At 42.0% G+C, this 18500-nt stretch overlaps 1 protein-coding gene across 1 annotated transcript in view; it reads right to left on the bottom strand.

Annotated features, from left to right (window-relative positions):
• Window positions 1–12787: 12787 nt before the first annotated feature.
• LOC121553304 (phospholipid phosphatase 4-like) overlaps window positions 12788–18500 on the bottom strand; it is a 154534-nt gene continuing 148821 nt past the window's right edge. The window contains exon 7 of the mRNA XM_045211459.1: window positions 12788–13294. Within this exon, the coding sequence (XP_045067394.1) occupies window positions 13008–13294 (287 nt within the window). The 3' untranslated portion in view covers window positions 12788–13007. The remainder of the gene's footprint in view (window positions 13295–18500) is intronic.

Raw genomic sequence — 18500 nt, 5'->3', positions numbered from 1 at the left:
CATTAAGTTGCTTGTTCCTGTGTAGAAACATTGTAATTACAATACTTTTCTTTATAACGACATTGTAATAACTGAAATTGTGATATACCCTGCAAAATATGTAATAATATTGGAAGTACACAGTAATTACACTTAAAGGTGTTGTAACAACGTTTTTCCTAAATTGAGATGATTCCCATTCATCATAACTTTAAGTACTGTACTGGGTGTCTGCCATCGTTGTCACATAGTAACTACATAGTTATTACTTTAGTAATTCACAATGTGTTTCACTTTACATTAAGATGCTTGTTCCTGTGTAGAAACATTGTAATTACAATACTTTTCTATATAACATCTTAATAACTGACATTTTATATCCTGTGAAATGTGTAATTGCATTGAAAGTACATTGTAATTACACTTAGGTGCTATAACAAAAGTTATTCTACATTGAAGTGTATTTTCCCAATGATTGTAATAAAAGGTTTACCCTACTGTGTTTCACTTGACTTGAAGCTGCTTGCTCATGAGTACCTATATTAACATTATACGTTATATTATTTTGAACAACATTTCACTTATATTACACCATTGAAGCCAAGGAAATAAACCCTTAAATCCCTTTTCAAACCCAGGTCATAGAATTTACAAAGTTATACCATTATGTGTTTGACTTTACATTAAGTTGCTTGCTCCTGGGTAGGTACATTATAGTTACATGCATATCCATTGTAAATACATTGCTCTTACATTTAATTCAGTACATCCTTTAAGCCAAATAACATGGAAATAAGATAACTGAAGCTGTAGTTAATGATAGGGTGTGCATTGTTACAACAGCTGACAGAGTCCTAGCCTAGCTTATTTTGGTGGTAGTGGCTTATGTAGTTACATATTAGGATGCATTGTTAACATGGTGCTACACAGGAGACTGCAAAAGTGTAATTACAGAACATGTTAGTTACATTTGGAACAAGGCATCTTGTAATTACGTGTACATACATCATGAGTAATTACAAATGTGGAATAACCTCAGACAAGCTGAGATGTAATTACATGTCCTTGTTCCACTTGTGTAATAACCTGTACAGCTAAACCTGTGTTAACTAGTGACAACCAGGGGGAATGTTTTTGCTATCAAAGGAAAGTGTCTGGGAATGAGATTAGTCCTTGCTATTCAGAATCCTTGGGACGTCCCTACCTAATTGAAGTTGACATTTAAAATCCTTATGATTAAGGTTAGGTAAGGATTATGGTTAAGGTTAGGGTAAGGTTTAAGGTTAGGGTTTAGGGGAGGGACTTCCCAAGGATCCCAGATAGCACTAACCAAATGAGAATAGGTGTAATGTGACTAACATTTCTTCACTTTAGAGCATGTACCATCCTTCAGCACAACATGTCACCCTTCATAAAGCACATGTTTCTATCATATTTGACATAGTGGGAGAGCCTCATGCCTGTACTGCTATACTCTACTTTACTGTACTCTACTGCGCTGTACTGAACTCTACTCTGCTCTGCTGTGCTGTGCTGTTTTGTACTGCACTGTACTCTACTGTACTCTGTTGTGCTGCACTGTGATGTCCAAACTTGTGAAACATGAGGAGAATGACATCCATATCCATAATTATGCATTTCTGTGTATTACAGATCAGGGACCCCATGACGCATTAAAACCTGAGGGGGATTTTACCTTAATTCCGTTACCAAAGTTTACATCTGCACAGTTCTTCCACTAAATTAAGATTCAAAGATATATACTGTACTGTGCTGTACTGTACTTTTCTTTACTGTATTGAACTGTACTGTACTATATTGTACTATACCCCTGTATTGTAATTGTACTGTACTCTACTGTGCTCTACTCACTATACTGTACTGTGCTATCCAAACTTGTGAAACATACAGTACCAGTCAAAAGTTTGGACACACCTACTCATTCAAGGGTTTGTCTTAATTTTTTACTATTTGTTTAACACTTTTTTGGTTACTACATGATTCCATATGTGTTATTTCATAGTTTTGATGTCTTCACTATTATTCTACAATGTACATAATAGTAAAAAGAAAGAAAAACCCTTGAATGAGTAGGTGTGTCCAAACTTTTGACAAAATTTCAACAACTTTTCAGCGTCCATGGATGTCCGGTGTCGGTCGTTCTCAGTGGGGGAGGATGGAATGAGAGGGGGCTCATGGGTAGGCGTCAGTAAGAGCTTGGAGAGATGACATTAACTGGAGAGTGAGAGTGAGTGAGAGAGAGAGAGAGAGAGAGAGAGAGAGAGAGAGAGAGAGAGAGAGAGAGAGAGAGAGAGAGAGAGAGAGAGAGAGAGAGAGAGAGAGAGAGAGAGAACGGCAGAGAGAGAGAGAGAGAGAGAGTGAGAGAATGGCAGAGAGAGAGAGAGAGAGTGAGAGAACGGCAGAGAGAGAGAGAGAGAGAGAGAGAGAGAGAGAGAGAGAGAGAGCGAGAGAGAGAGAGAGAGAGAGAGAGAGAGAGAGAGAGTGAGAGAACGGCAGAGAGAGAGAGAAAAAGTGAGAGAGAGAGAGGGAGGGAGGGGTTTTCCAGACTCAGACTGTTTTAATGCTCTTGGTTTGTCCACCAGACGACAGAAACAGAAAGAAAACAGGTATCATCTGAACGTAACAGTATGCCAGTGGAAGCGATGACAGTAGCAGGTGACCCAACTGTGGTCTGTGACTATTATGATTTCCCATTGTAGCCAATTCAGTTGCAGTAATTCCATTACTGATCTTTTGGTACTTCCGTTACCAATTTGATAACGGAATTATGGGTTTTAATCATTTAATAATAAACAAAATTGATATCAGTAAAATCACTATAACTGATTGGTAGGTCTACCATTACTTGTTACTTCTGTGAACTTTCATTATCCTACCCCCTTATGAGGGAGAGAAATTAGAAAATATCTTAAAGATATGTGTGTTTTTGGTAACAGAATTACAAGGCACAAGGCAATATTTATTAAACTTAAAGAAGGTTAACAATTTCTTCAACACTAAATATAAGTGTTGATATTAGTTGGCAGGGGTCTTTCCGTCAACATGATTGTGTTCTGATGTATTTCTGATACCTTTTAAGACATTTTCTGGTAGATGTTTCCAAGGACCCCTTTCCACCTGATTATCCAGAAATCAAAGCCTTTATTAGGCCTAATTTTAAGATGGAAAATGGTTGAAAAATGTATCATGCCTTAATTTATCCAAAATATAGACTCTTAGCTTTCGTTTGAAACCCAATTTGATATACTCCTATAAACTTCACATGTTGGTGCTCATGGTTCCTTTTTGATGGAAATGCCCTAGGGTTGTTTGTGTCCAGGGTTTCAGGTTTTCAAGTCTCTTAAGAGAACAGTGTCCTAAACAAACATTGGAAATATTGGCACAGACCACCGATAATGCCTGTGTAATTCCATAACAACAAACACGTAAATAAAAAAATACATAATTCCCTCTACAGTTTGGTGATCCCGACGTGATACTGAAATGATCCTTAGCCCTACATCTGTGAGTGTAAAAGGGAATATCATTGGAATCTGACTGATTATGATTACATTACTAGGATGCTGTGAACACTAATGAGTTGCAACACATCTACAGTTCCGGTAGCTCAACGGTTTGTGCATCTAAGGCTGAGCACCAAATGGCACCCTATTCCCTATATAGTGCACTACTTTTGACCAGAGCACTATCGGCCTTGGTCAAAAGTTGTGCATTATGTAGTGAATAGGGTGCCAATTGGAACGCATCCTAAATGTGTTCAATGAAGCCCACCTTTTGTTGTTCATCTAATTTCTCTGGTCCTTCCTGCCAGCGAGACCCTTGTAGTGGGAATTCAGAGCCAGGGGACTTTGGTGTGCAGCTCGTAATGAAGAATTATGGACATGTCATCCTCACAGCGGGAGGAGGTGAGGATAGGCTTGCCTGGGCACATCGTGGGAGCCAGATACTGCACCCCACTATTCATTGTTTCACAGCATGCACATATATACAGAGACACACTGTAAAAAATAATGTACTGTAGATGGAATTGACCTGCCCTGCCTCACTCACAAACTTTTCATGCCACTTACTCTAACAGGGTATACTCACACCCAGTCCATAACACACTGCAAAATACCTACATTTAGTCTTGACAGGTGAAGACAAAATCCAAGATACCATAGTAATAAGCATATGCTGATGTTTATTGTAAACACCCCAAATAAGAGTGCAGCTGTACTGATGTAGAACAACACAACGCACACACCTTCACTGTGAACATAGAGTAACACACACAAGTCTCCTTCAGTTCTACATTTTCATCTGACAGTGGAGAAGAAAAAACGAACACATCTAACCAGGTTACATTTTACATTTTAGTCATTTAGTAGACGCTCGTATCCAGAGCGACTTGCAGTTAGTGAGTGCATACATTTTCATACTGGCCCCCCGTGGGAAACGGACCCACAACCCTGGCATTGCAAGCGCCATGCTCTACCAACTGAGCTACAGAGGACATATTCTATTTCAAATGTGGACATACAGTATACAATTGTTCAGTTGCATATTATATTTCACTCCAAATGTAGTTTCTATCAACATCCTCAAAGTTTGGGGTTTATGTAGTGTTTCCAAAATGGCTACTAGTTGATGTTGTAAAATAAAAGGTTTCCTTAGCTACAAATGAAAGGTCTGTAGAGTCCCAATTATCAACGAACAAAGCACCCATCAGGATCCAGTTCATTGTTGCACATCAAGTATATAAACATCAAAACACATTTAGCTCTCAAGGCCAGACATGCTTATCCACATACAATAGTGTCTTTTCACAAATGGTATTGTCATGCCATGGTCAATAATGATACCTTTTTTTTTTTTCTCCAAAGACGGCTATTCAACATCGGTCCGGTTGCCTTTTTCAATTTACATATTGCAGATTAGAAGGAATTGATAAGTAAAACATTGTTGATAAATGAAGCAAAACATTATTGTACTCTCATGAACAGCAATTTTTCCATTGAATATTTATCCTCAAACACCTTTAATTATCAACTTTTTTTTCACTTGATATATATTTTCAAGACACATACTTTTTTTTTTACATTAGGAATATAACCAATAAAAAGGAAAAGGATCAAGTTCCAGTACTTTGTGGCTCCATCAGGCAGTCCATAGGTCTATACATCACTTTAAAACTCCCAGAAACATCACAGAATTATGACCTAACGCTTTAGGTGTCACTCAAGGATACATATAACTGCAAACACTGTTCATTATAAATAGTGGTGCAAAGACACACGTGATCTTACAGAAAGTTATAGACCTTTGTGCATCTGCTGGGTCTACTTTTAGCAGGGCTGATGACCAGCTTCCAGACATGCTCAGACCTCCACATGGAAATGCTGATGGTGTCCAGTGTTTAGCACCTACACAAAGACCCCTCCATCTTGGACTTAAGGAAAGCCTCATGCCTAACTTGGTTAGCTTTGTGTTGTAATGTTATTTCACCAAAAGCACAGTCCTAGTCCAACATGCTGGTGGACTCTTTCGACACACACAATCAGACACACACACACACACACACACACACACACACACACACACACACACACACACACACACACACACACACACACACACACACACACACACACACACACACACACACACACACACACACACTTATAACAAGTGTGTCAGATTGTTGATCATGACTGTGATTCTTATCTTGCTCTCAAAGCCAAGATGTAAAATAACGGAGCTCTATCTTACAAAGTTTCAGAACAACAAAGAAGAAACCACTGACTAATCATTGCAGAATAGAGTTAGACTGGTATGGGACTGCAGGCAGAGACATACACTGCTAAAAAAAATTAAGGGAACACTTAAACAACACAATGTAACTCCAAGTCAATCACACTTCTGTGAAATCAAACTGTCCACTTAGGAAGCAACACTGATTGAGAATACATTTCACATGCTGTTGTGCAAATGGAATAGACAACAGGTGGAAATTACAGGCAATTAGCAAGACACCCCCAATAAAGGACTGGTTTTGCAGGTGGTGACCACAGACCACTTCTCAGTTCCTATGCTTCCTGGCTGATGTTTTGGTCACTTTTGAATGCTGGCGGTGCTTTCACTTTAGTGGTAGCATGAGACGGAGTCTACAACCCACACAAGTGGCTCAGGTAGTGCAGCTCATCCAGGATGGCACATCAATGCGAGCTGTGGCAAGAAGGTTTGCTGTGTCTGTCAGCGTAGTGTCCAGAGCATGGAGGCGCTACCAGGAGACATGCCAGTACATCAGGAGACGTGGAAGAGGCCGTAGGAGGGCAACAACCCAGCAGCAGGACCGCTACCTCCGCCTTTGTGAAAGGAGGAGCAGGAGGAGCACTGCCAGAGCCCTGCAAAATGACCTCCAACAGGCCACAAATGTGCATGTGTCTGCTCAAACGGTCAGAAACAGACTCCATGAGGGTGGTATGAGGGCCCGACGTCCACAGGTGGGGGTTGTGCTTACAGCCCAACACCGTGCAGGACGTTTGGCATTTGCCAGAGAACACCAAGATTGGCAAATTCGCCACTGGCGCCCTGTGCTCTTCACAGATGAAAGCAGGTTCACACTGAGCACATGTGACAGACGTGACAGAGTCTGGAGACGCCGTGGAAAACGTTCTGCTGCCTGCAACATCCTCCAGCATGACCGGTTTGGCGGTGGGTCAGTCATGGTGTGGCGTGGCATTTCTTTGGGGGGCCACACAGCCCTCAATGTGCTCGCCAGAGGTAGCCTGACTGCCATTAGGTACCGAGATGAGATCCTCAGACCCCTTGTGAGACCATATGCTGGTGCGGTTGGCCCTGGGTTCCTCCTAATGCAAGACAATGCTAGACCTCATGTGGCTGGAGTGTGTCAGCAGCTCCTGCAAGAGGAAGGCATTGATGCTATGGACTGGCCCGCCCGTTCCCCAGACCTGAATCCAATTGAGCACATCTGGGACATCATGTCTCGCTCCATCCACCAACGCCACGTTGCACCACAGACTGTCCAGGAGTTGGCGGATGCTTTAGTCCAGGTCTGGGAGGAGATCCCTCAGGAGACCATCCGCCACCTCATCAGGAGCATGCCCAGGCGTTGTAGGGAGGTCATACAGGCACGTGGAGGCCACACACACTACTGAGCCTCATTTTGACTTGTTTTAAGGACATTACCTCAAAGTTGGATAAGCCTGTTGTGTGGTTTTCCACTTTAATTTTGAGGGTGACTCCAAATCCAGTCCTCCATGGGTTGATACATTTGATTTCCATTGATAATTTTTGTGTGATTTTGTTGTCAGCACATTCAACTATGTAAAGAAAAATTTATTTAATAAGATTACTTCATTCCTTCAGATCTAGGATGTGTTATTTTAGTGTTCCCTTTATTTTTTTGAGCAGTGTATAATGCCTTGCAAAAGTATTCACCACCTTGGCATTTATCCTATTTTGTTGCCTTAACAACCTGGAATTAAAATGGATTTTGGGGGGTGTTTGTATAATTTGATTTACACAACATGCCTACAACTTTGAAGATGCAAAATATTTTTTATAGTGAAACAAACAAGAAATAAGACAAAAAAAAACAGAAACTTGAGCGTGCATAACTATTCACCCCCCCCCAAAGTCAATACTTTGTAGAGCCATCTTTTGCAGCAATTACAGCTGCAAGTCTCTTGGGGTATGTCTCTATAAGCTTGGCACATCTAGCCACTGGGATTTTTGCCCATTCTTCAAGGCAAAATAGCCCCAGCTCCTTCAAGTTGGATGGGTTCCGCTGGTGTACAGCAATCTTTAAGTCATACCACCGATTCTCAATTGGATTGAGGTCTGGGCTTTGACTAGGCCATTCCAAGACATTTAAATGTTTCACCTTTAAACCACTCAAGTGCTGCTTTACCAGCATGCTTAGGGTCATTGTCCTGTTGGAAGGTGAACCTCCGTCCCAGTCTCAAATCTCTGGAAGACTGAAACAGATTTCCCTCAAGAATTTCCCTGTATTTAGCGCCATCCATCATTCCTTCAATTCTGACCAGTTTCCCAGTCCCTGCTATGAAAAACATTCCCACAGCATGATGATGCCACCACCATGCTTCAATGTGGGGATGGTGTTCTCGGGGTGATGAGAGGTGTTGGGTTTGCGCCAGACATAGCATTTTCCTTGATGACCAAAAAGCTCAATTTTAGTCTCATCTGACTAGAGTACATTCTTCCATATGTTTGGGGAGTCTCCCACATGGCTTTTGGCGAACGTGTTTGCTTATTTCTTTCTTTAAGCAATGGCTTTTTAAACTGGCCACTCTTCCGTAAAGCCCAGCTCTGTGGAGTGTATGGCTTAAAGTGGTCCTATGGACAGATACTCCAATCTCTGCTGTGGAGCTTTGCAGCTCCTTCAGGGTTATCTTTGGTCTCTTTGTTGCCTCTCTGATTAATGCCCTCCTTGCCTGGTCCGTGAGTTTTGGTGGGCGGCCCTCTCTTGGCAGATTTGTTGTGGTGCCATATTCTTTCTATTTTTTAATAATGGATTTAATGGTACTCCGTGGGATGTTCAAAGTTTCAGATATTATTTTATAACCCAACCCTGATCTGTATTTCTCCACAACTTTGTTCCTGACCTGTTTGGAGAGCTACTTGATCTTCATGGTGCCACTTGCTTGGTGGTGCCCCTTGCTTAGTGGTGTTGCAGACTCTGGGGCCTTTCAGAACAGGTGTATATATACTGAGATCATGTAACATATCATGTGACACTTAGATTACACACAGGTGGACTTTATTTAACTAATTATATGACTTCTGAAGGTAATTGGTTGCACCAGATCTTATTTAGGGGCTTCATAGCAAAGGGGGTGAATACATATGCACGCACCACTTTTCCATTTGTTATTTTTTTGAATTTTTTTAAACAAGTAATTTTTTTCATTTCACTTCACGAATTTGGACTATTTTGTGTATGTCCATGACATGAAATCCAAATATAAATCCATTTAAATTACAGTTTGTAATGCAACAAAATTGGGAAAACACCAAGGGGGATGAATACTTTTGCAAGGCACTGTAGTCTTTTGTTTTCCTTTTTGGGTGGACTTGGGTGCTGAATTGCCGTCCCTCATTCTGTATTATGGTGAGTAGTGCTGGATGGGGCAGCAAGCAGGTAGCCCTTTCCTGCAGTCAAATGACCTAGTGGCCTCATGGGTGGAATGTTATTAATATTTGTCATAATTTCATAATTAATAAACACGTATTTTTTTTAAGCGCAGAAAATCCAGTGATTTTCTATCTCAAACAGTTTTGTTATATTTCAGTCTTCTGTGATGTATATAACGTGTAATATTGGGATACAAACTCAAAATTGAATACATTTCAACTCTATATCTGACATGGAACAGGTGTGTTCTTTTTTGTAAGCCCATAACCATGTGTTTGAGGTGTATACTTTTGTTTCAAAGTAGATTTGCTTAAGACTTTCAAGAAACACTCTGTGTTACCCTGATTTAGCCCACAGCAGTAAAAGGTTAAGTAAAATGCAGAAGCTCAGCTCAGCCCTTCCCTATAATGTCACAGCAATGGTACGGTATGCTTCAGCATTAACGAAAATATGCCAATTCATCTTAGTCTGAACTATATCTGCTTAGGGGGGCTATGCAAATCAGTTTGATGACTAACAAGGAGGAATATGTTATCTCTCTAAATAACTTCTAGTTGCTTACATCACAGAACACTTTCAGTTGCTGGAAATCAACCGTCCTTAGTATTTCCTTTTATAAATTGGCACTCAAATTGAGCTTGGCATAACTCAAGACCCAGTAAGGAGTAATGAGGAATGACTTCAAGAAACACACCCTCTGTAATGGCCCTAACCCCTCTAGAATTCTACAATGTCTATTTATTTTGTGAGGCCACTGTTGCCTAAAATCTATTTGCAATGCTTGGGCTGTCTTTGGGGCTGCTTAATTTTAATTTGACCCTAATGTCCTCACAAGCAGTGCTGCCTAACCCAACATAATGAGGATTAGAGTTAATGCCCGGATCAACGCTCTTCCACCATACCAATTCCACCTGCCCGTTATTAATTGCCCTCATTGAACTTTAATCTGTATTCAAATCTACCTCAGTGCAGGAAATGGTAAATACCCAGTCAGCCCACGCCATGGCAAGAAGGAGAGAGGGAGAGAATACTTAGCGAGAGAGAGTGTGAGAGAGGGAGCGGGGGGAGATGGAGGAGGGAGAGAGGGTGGGAGATAAAGAAAGAGTAAGAAAGATCGAAAGAGAAAGAGAAGGGAGAAGAGAAAAAGAAGAGAGAGAGAGAAGTATCATGGAGGGATAAGAAAGATGACATGATAAACATTTGAGGAAAAAGAGAAACTGGATGGAGAGAAACAGATAGAAAGAATGGGAGGAATTGGGAAAAGAGAAATAAACACAGGACTGGGTAGAAGATTGTTCTGTCATCGAACAGTGCTTCTCTCCATGAATGCATTGGTGCTATATTTATCATTATGTTGCCATGGAGAACCAGCAACAGGAGAGATGGGAACAATGCAGTAACAACCTCGGTGGGTCTAAGACTAAGGCAGAGGCATAGTAATAGAATACAGTTTGGACAACTTTAGTGACCATACATTTGGTCATTTTAGCGGATGTGTGCTCTCAAAGTTCGAAATGTGTTAGCTATCAGATTTTGTAGTCTGATTTCCCTCACTGTCGAAGCGATTAGATCAATGGTATAAAGTACTTAAGTGAAAACACTACTTAAGTAGTTTTTTTGGGTATCTGTACTTTACTTTACTATTTATAATTTTGATTACTTTTACTTCACTACATTCCTAAAGAAAATAATGTACTTTTTACTCCATACATTTTCCCTGACACCCAAAAGTACTCTTTACATTTTGAATGCTTACAGGACAGGAATATGGTCCAATTCACTCACTTATCAAGAGAAAGTCCCTGGTCAACCATTTTGCCTCTGATCTGGCGGACTCCTAGCACACATGCTTTGTTTGTAAATTATGTCTGAGTGTTGGAGTGTGCCCCTGGCTATCGGTAAATCAATTTTAAAAAACAAGAAAATGGTGCTGTCTGGTTTGCTTAATATAAGGAAATTTCAATGATTTATACTTTTACTTTTGATACTTAAGTATATATTTTTTTAATTACATTTACTTTTGATACTTAAGTATATTTAAAATCAAATACATTTAGACTTTCACTCAGGCAGAATTTTACTGGGGGACTTTCACTTTTATTGAGTCATTTTCTATTAAGGTATCTTTACTTTTACTCAAGTATGATGATTGGTTACTTTTTCCACCACTGGATTAGATATTGTATCTCATGAATCAAATTGGGGAGTTGTGACATCTAATGTATCGAGTGCTCCATTGAGCTCTCCAGCTTGTAGTCCTAAAAACCAGAAATTAGTTAGGATTTTCTACCTAAAAAAATGGAAATATCACATTTATGTAAGTATTCAGACCCTTTACTCAGAACATTGTTGAAGCACCTTTGGCAGCGATTACAGCCTTGAGTCTTCTTGGGTATGGGGATACAAGCTTGGCACACCTGTATTTGGGGAGTTTCTCCAATTCTTCTCTTTAGATCCTTTCAAGCTGTGTCAGGTTGGATGGGGAGCGTTTCTGCACAGCTATTTTCAGGTCTCTCCAGAGATGTTAGATCGGGTTCAAGTCCGGGCTCTGGCTGGGCCACTCAGGGACATTCAGAGACTTGTCCCAGAGCCACTCCTGCGTTGTCTTGGCTGTGTGCTTAGGGTCATTGTCCTGTTGGAAGGTGAACCTTCACCCCAGTCTGAGGTCCTGAGAGTTCTGGAACAGGTTTCATCAAGGATCTCTCTGTACTTTGCTCCGTTCATCTTTGCCTCGATCCTGACTAGGCCAAAGAGTTCAATCTTGATTTCATCAGACCAGAGAATCTTGTTTCTCATGGTCTGAGAGTCTTTAGGTGCCTTTTGGCAAACTCCAAGCGGGCTGTCATGTGCCTTTTACTGAGGAGTGGCTTCCGTCTGGCCACTCTACCATAAAGGCCTGATTGGTGGAGTGCTGCAGAGATGGTTGTCCTTCTGGAAGGTTCTCCCATCTCCACAGAGGAACTCTGGAGCTCTGTCAGAGTGACCATCAGGTTCTTGGTCACCTTCCTGACCAATATCCTTCTCCCCCGATTGCTCAGTTTGGCCAGGCGGCGAGCTCTAGGAAGAGTCTTGGTGGTTCCAAACTTCTTCCTTTTAAGAATAATGGAGGCCACTGTGTTCTTGGGGACCTTCAATGCTGCAGAAATGTTTTGGTACCCTTCCCCAGATCTGTGCCTCGAAACAATCTTGTCTCAGAGCTCTACGGACAATTCTTGTTTTTTTCTCTGACATGCACTGTCAACTGTGGGACCTTATATAGACAGGTGTGTGCCTTTCCATATCATGCCCAATCAATTGAATTTACCACAGGTGGACTCCAATCAAGTTGTAGAAACATCTCAAGGATGATCAATGGAAAGAGGATGCACCTGAGCTCAATTACGAGTCTCATAGCAAAGGGTCTGAATACTTACAGTATGTAAATACGTTTCTCAAAACCTGTTTTTGCTTTGTCATTATGGGGTATTGTGGGTAGATTGTTTAGGATTTTTATTTATTTAATCAATTTTAGAATAAGGCTGTGACGTAACAAAATGTGGTCAATGTCAAGGGGTCTGAATACTTTCCGACGGCACTCTATGTCATAGCCGTTGAATGTTGATTTAGCGCAACTGGCCCTTATTTTAATTTTTTCATGTTCTTTTGCCTTTTTGCTCCAGCAGTGTTGTCCTATATTCCAACACATACACAGCCTCTCTAAATATAGACCACTGAAAGGCTCCTGATTCAGGCAGGGGAAAAAATCAAAGAAAGAGCGAGGATGGGTGGAGGAAGGCGAGAGACTGGGAGAAAGGTTGAGAGGGGGAGAGGCGGTACAGTGCTGTCCACTGGAATGTGTAAGTGTTAGCTACTCAGTCTGTGTGAGTGAGAGGGGGTTGGGTGCTCGATGGGTGGGGGTGAGGCTACGGGCCAGGTCTGGGGGTAGGGGTGGCCCCACTGTCAGCCCCTTCAGAGGCAGACTGGTGGTGTTCTCAGTGGGCAGGACCAGGGGGTCGCCCTGGGCAGAGACGAGGTGGGGGGCTTTGGCCAGACTGGCGTAAGGCAGGTGGCAGTCCATGTGCAGGAATGGGGGGTAGTGCTGCCGGTAGCAGATGTAGGCAAAAAGCAGGCCGATCACCCCTCCAACAAAGGCATCTGTGGAATAATAATAATATATTAATAATGTACATATAATAACATGCTACTTAGCAGACGGTTTTTCCAAAAGCAAGTTACAGTATAGTGAGCCTACTACATTTTTTGTATGTCTATGTGAGTGATACCCAGAACATTGGCGTTATTAGTGCCACACTCTTACCAAATGAGCCACACTCGACCACACACAGGACATAAGACAAGTTTTGCTAGATTGTACTTTAGGTCAAACGTATCTATATCTCAGAAATCTACCATAGGAAATAAACGTGGGTACTTTGTTATTTATTCAGTGCATGAATCATTGGTGATTTACTTCATGAATGGTGTTTACATTGGAAATGTCAGCTAATTTAGTTTTATCAGTTGCTCTTGTGAATGTTGGGCTAAGATCGGGTGAACGTTGGGCTGTTGTCATTACTGGGGCTGGCTGAGTCTGAACATGTCCCTGGCTTGGACAGACCATCTGTCACTTTGTCACCATAGCTGAGAACAAAATGATTTCCTAGTCATGATCAATTTTTGAAAATAAGTGCTAAATTGTAATGTTGATTTGTGATCCAAAAACAACAACTTTTCACAAACAAATACATTGTAATGTTGAAGAGAGAATGACTAACTTGTGCAGTAGTTAGACCGGCTGAACTAGACTCAACAAGATTTTGGAAACAACTATTTATCTGTCCAGCTGGAGAAATTAAGTTAACACCTGCACCATAAATTGTGCTTGAAAATAGACTGGCCACATTCCAATGTCCATTGTAGCATCCCACTTAGAAGACATGTCCAATGAATTGCTTCAACTAGTGTATGCTAGTGCATATTGGAACAGAGACAGTAGTTTCTCCTGTTGATGACCTCACACAAGCTGCACATTTTAACTATGCAGTCGAGATGGATGACTATTCTAAAAGTAGGGATACATTCCAAACTAATGATGTGGAGGCTCTGTCCTTGAGCTGGTGATTTGAAATGTATCATGATATGTATAGAGTCATCTAAAGGTTGATGGTGTTGATGCTTCAGTACGGGTGCCTTCTCCAGTGCTTGAGCTGAACCCCAGACATATACCAAGGACCCAGGGGCTAAATCATCCCTTAATGGGGAAGAGTGTGTGGTGTTATCCACCCAGCACGGTTCACAGAGCAGGCTATTAGGAGCTCCCAGGCTGATTTTGGACTAATATACTGTAGTATTTACTATAGTTTTTTTGCAGACTGTAGTATACTGCAGTATTTACTATCTTTGACATAGAAGTGGAGGCTTTCTCCTTGAGAAAACCTACTGAAGAAATACTAAAAGGCCACATTAGGTAGGACTGAACAAATAGTTCAGCACTTCTGCTCTTTTCTATAACCTGTAAGGAAGGCAATATACAGTATGATCTATACTTGGCATGTAGGTTTCTCACTTATGCGTGGCACAAATTGGGATATGGTGGAGGGGAAAGGGCATATGCAAATTAAATACTGTAGTATTTACTATAATACATATTTCTTTGTGGTTTTGCAGACTAGTGTTTTTGCGGACATTAATGTAGTATATACAATAGTGTTTTTTTGTGGATAATACTGTAGCATTTACTATAATATTATACAACATTCTATACTAAGTACTTCACATGATCGATAGATACTACAGTGTATAGTATAGTATTTTACGTTATACTACAGTTTACTACATAATTCTATAGTATGTACTGTAGTATTCTATAGTAAACTAGTATTTTTTCATGTGGGATCCCTCTAAAAGTAATTAGTGGTGTCTGACAGCAATGTTGCCTAATGCCTCATATCTGCTGTCACTTTATCACTGGACATCAAAGCTCTCTCTCTTTCTCGCCTCTCTGGTTCTCTCTCTCACTCTCTCTCAGGAAATCACTCAATGCTGTGTGCTTGCTTTCTGTCTCTCTATCCCTCTCTCTCTCTGGACGTTACTGTCCATGTTGGTGGGGATTGAGACGGCAGTTAAGACACCATAGAAAACGTGTTACCTCACTGTCATCGCCAGTGCTTTGAGATTCACACACGTATCACCCTCTTCCTCATAGAAACCTCCAATTACCCCTGTGTGTGTGTGTGTGTGTGTGTTTGTTGTGTGCGTGTGTTTGTGTGTTTGTGTGTATTTGCATGTGTGTGTGTGAAAGAGAGAGAGACAGGTTTCCTTTTAGGACCTGGAAACTCGGTGCCCTGAAGTCAAATCAAATCAAATCAAATCAAATTTTATTGGTCACATGCGCCGAATAAAACAGGTGCAGACATTACAGTGAAATGCTTACTTACAGCCCTTAACCAACAGTGCATTTATTTTAAACAAAAAAGTAAGAATAAAACAACAACAAAAAAGTGTTGAGAAAAAAAGAGCAGAAGTAAAAATAAAGTGACAGTAGGGAGGCTATATATACAATAGAATAAAGTGACAGTAGGGAGGCTATATATACAGGGGGGTACCGTTGCATAGTCAATGTGCGGGGGCACCGGCTAGTTGAGGTAGTTGAGGTAATATGTACATGTGGGTAGAGTTAAAGTGACTATGCATAAATACTTAACAGAGTAGCAGCAGCGTAAAAAGTATGGGGTGGGGGGGCAGTGCAAATAGTCCGGGTAGCCATGATTAGCTGTTCAGGAGTCTTATGGCTTGGGGGTAGAAGCTGTTGAGAAGTCTTTTGGACCTAGACTTGGCACTCCGGTACCGCTTGCCGTGCGGTAGCAGAGAGAACAGTCTATGACTAGGGTGACTGGAGTCTTTGACAATTTTGAGGGCCTTCCTCTGACACCGCCTGGTATAGAGGTCCTGGATGGCAGGGAGCTTTGCCCCTGTGATGTACTGGTGATGCAACCAGTCAGGATGCTCTCGATGGTGCAGCTGTAGAATTTTTTGAGGATCTGAGGACCCATGCCAAATCTTTTTAGTCTCCTGAGGGGGAATAGGCTTTGTCGTGCCCTCTTCACGACTGTCTTGGTGTGTTTGGACCATGATAGTTCGTTGGTGATGTGGACACCAAGGAACTTGAAGCTCTCAACCTGTTCCACTACAGCCCCGTCGATGAGAATGGGGGCGTGCTCAGTCCTCTTTTTTTCCCTGTAGTCCACAATCATCTCCTTTGTCTTGGTCACGTTGAGGGAGAGGTTGTTGTCCTGGCACCACACGGCCAGATCTCTGACCTCCTCCCTATAGGCTGTCTCATCGTTGTCGGTGATCAGGCCTACCACTGTTGTGTCGTCGGCAAACTTAATGATGGTGTTGGAGTCGTGCCTGGCCATGCAGTCATGGGTGAACAGAGAGTACAGGAGGGGACTGAGCACGCACCCCTGAGGGGCCCCCGTGTTGAGGATCAGTGTGGCAGATGTGTTGTTACCTACCCTTACCACCTGGGGGCGGCCCGTCAGGAAGTCCAGGATCCAGTTGCAGAGGGAGGTGTTTAGTCCCAGGATCCTTAGCTTAGTGATGAGCTTTGAGGGCACTATGGTGTTGAATGCTGAGCTGTAGTCAATGAATAGCATTCTCACGTAGGTGTTCCTCTTGTCCAGGTGGGAAAGGGCAGTGTGGAGTGCGATAGAGATTGCATCATCTGTGGATCTGTTGGGGCGGTATGCAAATTGGAGTGGGTCTAGGGTTTCTGGGATTATGCTGTTGATGTGAGCCATGACCAGTCTTTCAAAGCACTTCATGGCTACAGACGTCAGTGCCACGGGTCGGTAGTCATTTAGGCAGGTTATCTTAGAGTTCTTGGGCACGGGGACTATGGTGGTCTGCTTGAAACATGTTGGTATTACAGACTCAGTCAGGGACATGTTGAAAATGTCAGTGAAGACACTTGCCAGTTGGTCAGCACATGCTCGGAGTACACGTCCTGGTAATCCGTCTGGCCCTGCGGCCTTGTGAATGTTGACCTGCTTAAAAGTCTTACTCACATCGGCTACGGAGAGCGTGATCACATAGTCGTCCGGAACAGCTGGTGCTCTCATGCATGCTTCAGTGTTGCTTGCCTCGAAGCGAGCATAGAAGTGGTTTAGCTCGTCTGGTAGGCTTGTGTCACTGGGCAGCTCGCGGCTGTGCTTCCCTTTGTAGTCTGTAATAGTTTTCAAGCCCTGCCACATCCGACGAGCGTCAGAGCCAGTGTAGTATGATTCAATCTTAGACCTGTATTGACTCTTTGCCTGTTTGATGGTTCGTCGGAGGTCATAGCGGGATTTCTTATAAGCGTCCGGGTTAGAGTCCCGTTCCTTGAAAGCGGCAGCTCTACCCTTTAGCTCAGTGCGGATGTTTCCTGTAATCCATGGCTTCTGGTTGGGGTATGTACGTACGGTCACTGTGGGGACGACATCATCGATGCACTTATTGATGAAGCCAGTGACTGATGTGGTGTACTCCTCAATGCTGTCTGAAGAATCCCGGAACATGTTCCAGTCTGTGCTAGCAAAACAGTCCTGTAGCTTAGCATCATCTGACCACTTTTTTATTAGCCGAATCACTGGTGCTTCCTGCTTCAGTTTTTGCTTATAAGCAGGAATCAGGAGGATAGAGTTATGGTCAGATTTGCCAAATGGAGGGCGAGGGAGAGCTTTGTATGCGTCTTTGTGTGTGGAGTAAAGGTGGTCTAGAGTTTTTTCCCCTCTGGTTGCACATTTAACATGCTGGTAGAAATTAGGTAGAACGGATTTAAGTTTCCCTGCATTAAAGTCCCCTGCTACTAGGAGCGCTGCATCTGGATGAGCGTTTTCCTGTTGATTAATGGCCTTGTACAACTCATTCAGTGCAATCTTAATGCCAGCATTGGTTTGTGGTGGTAAATAGACAGCTATGAAAAATATAGATGAAAACTCTCTTGGTAAATAGTGTGGTCTACAGCTTATCATAAGATACTCTACCTATCACCTATCATAAGATACTCTACCATAAGAAGTACCTCGGTACCTCTTATCCACTTCATGAGTTACACTGCTACACCCTGGTTAGCTTTCTGTTCCTATCCCCTGGTTGATTACTTAATGACTGTGGTTCGTTTATTGACATCAGTGTTGTGAGTCTCTGTGGTGATGACACACTTCTTGTTACATCAAGTGGCTTAGCAGAGTAATGTTAACAAGACAGCACCATATTTGATAAACCACCCACATGAAAAAATACTATAGTATACTATGGTATGAATACTATAGTATTAATTGTATAGTTTTTGCATTCTTTATTGTAGTATTCACTGTAA

This window comes from Coregonus clupeaformis, chromosome 37 (assembly GCF_020615455.1).
Source record: "Coregonus clupeaformis isolate EN_2021a chromosome 37, ASM2061545v1, whole genome shotgun sequence".
Lineage (NCBI taxonomy): Eukaryota > Metazoa > Chordata > Actinopteri > Salmoniformes > Salmonidae > Coregonus > Coregonus clupeaformis.
Note: the sequence above shows the minus strand (reverse complement) of the source record. Positions and strands in the feature narration are given on the sequence as shown.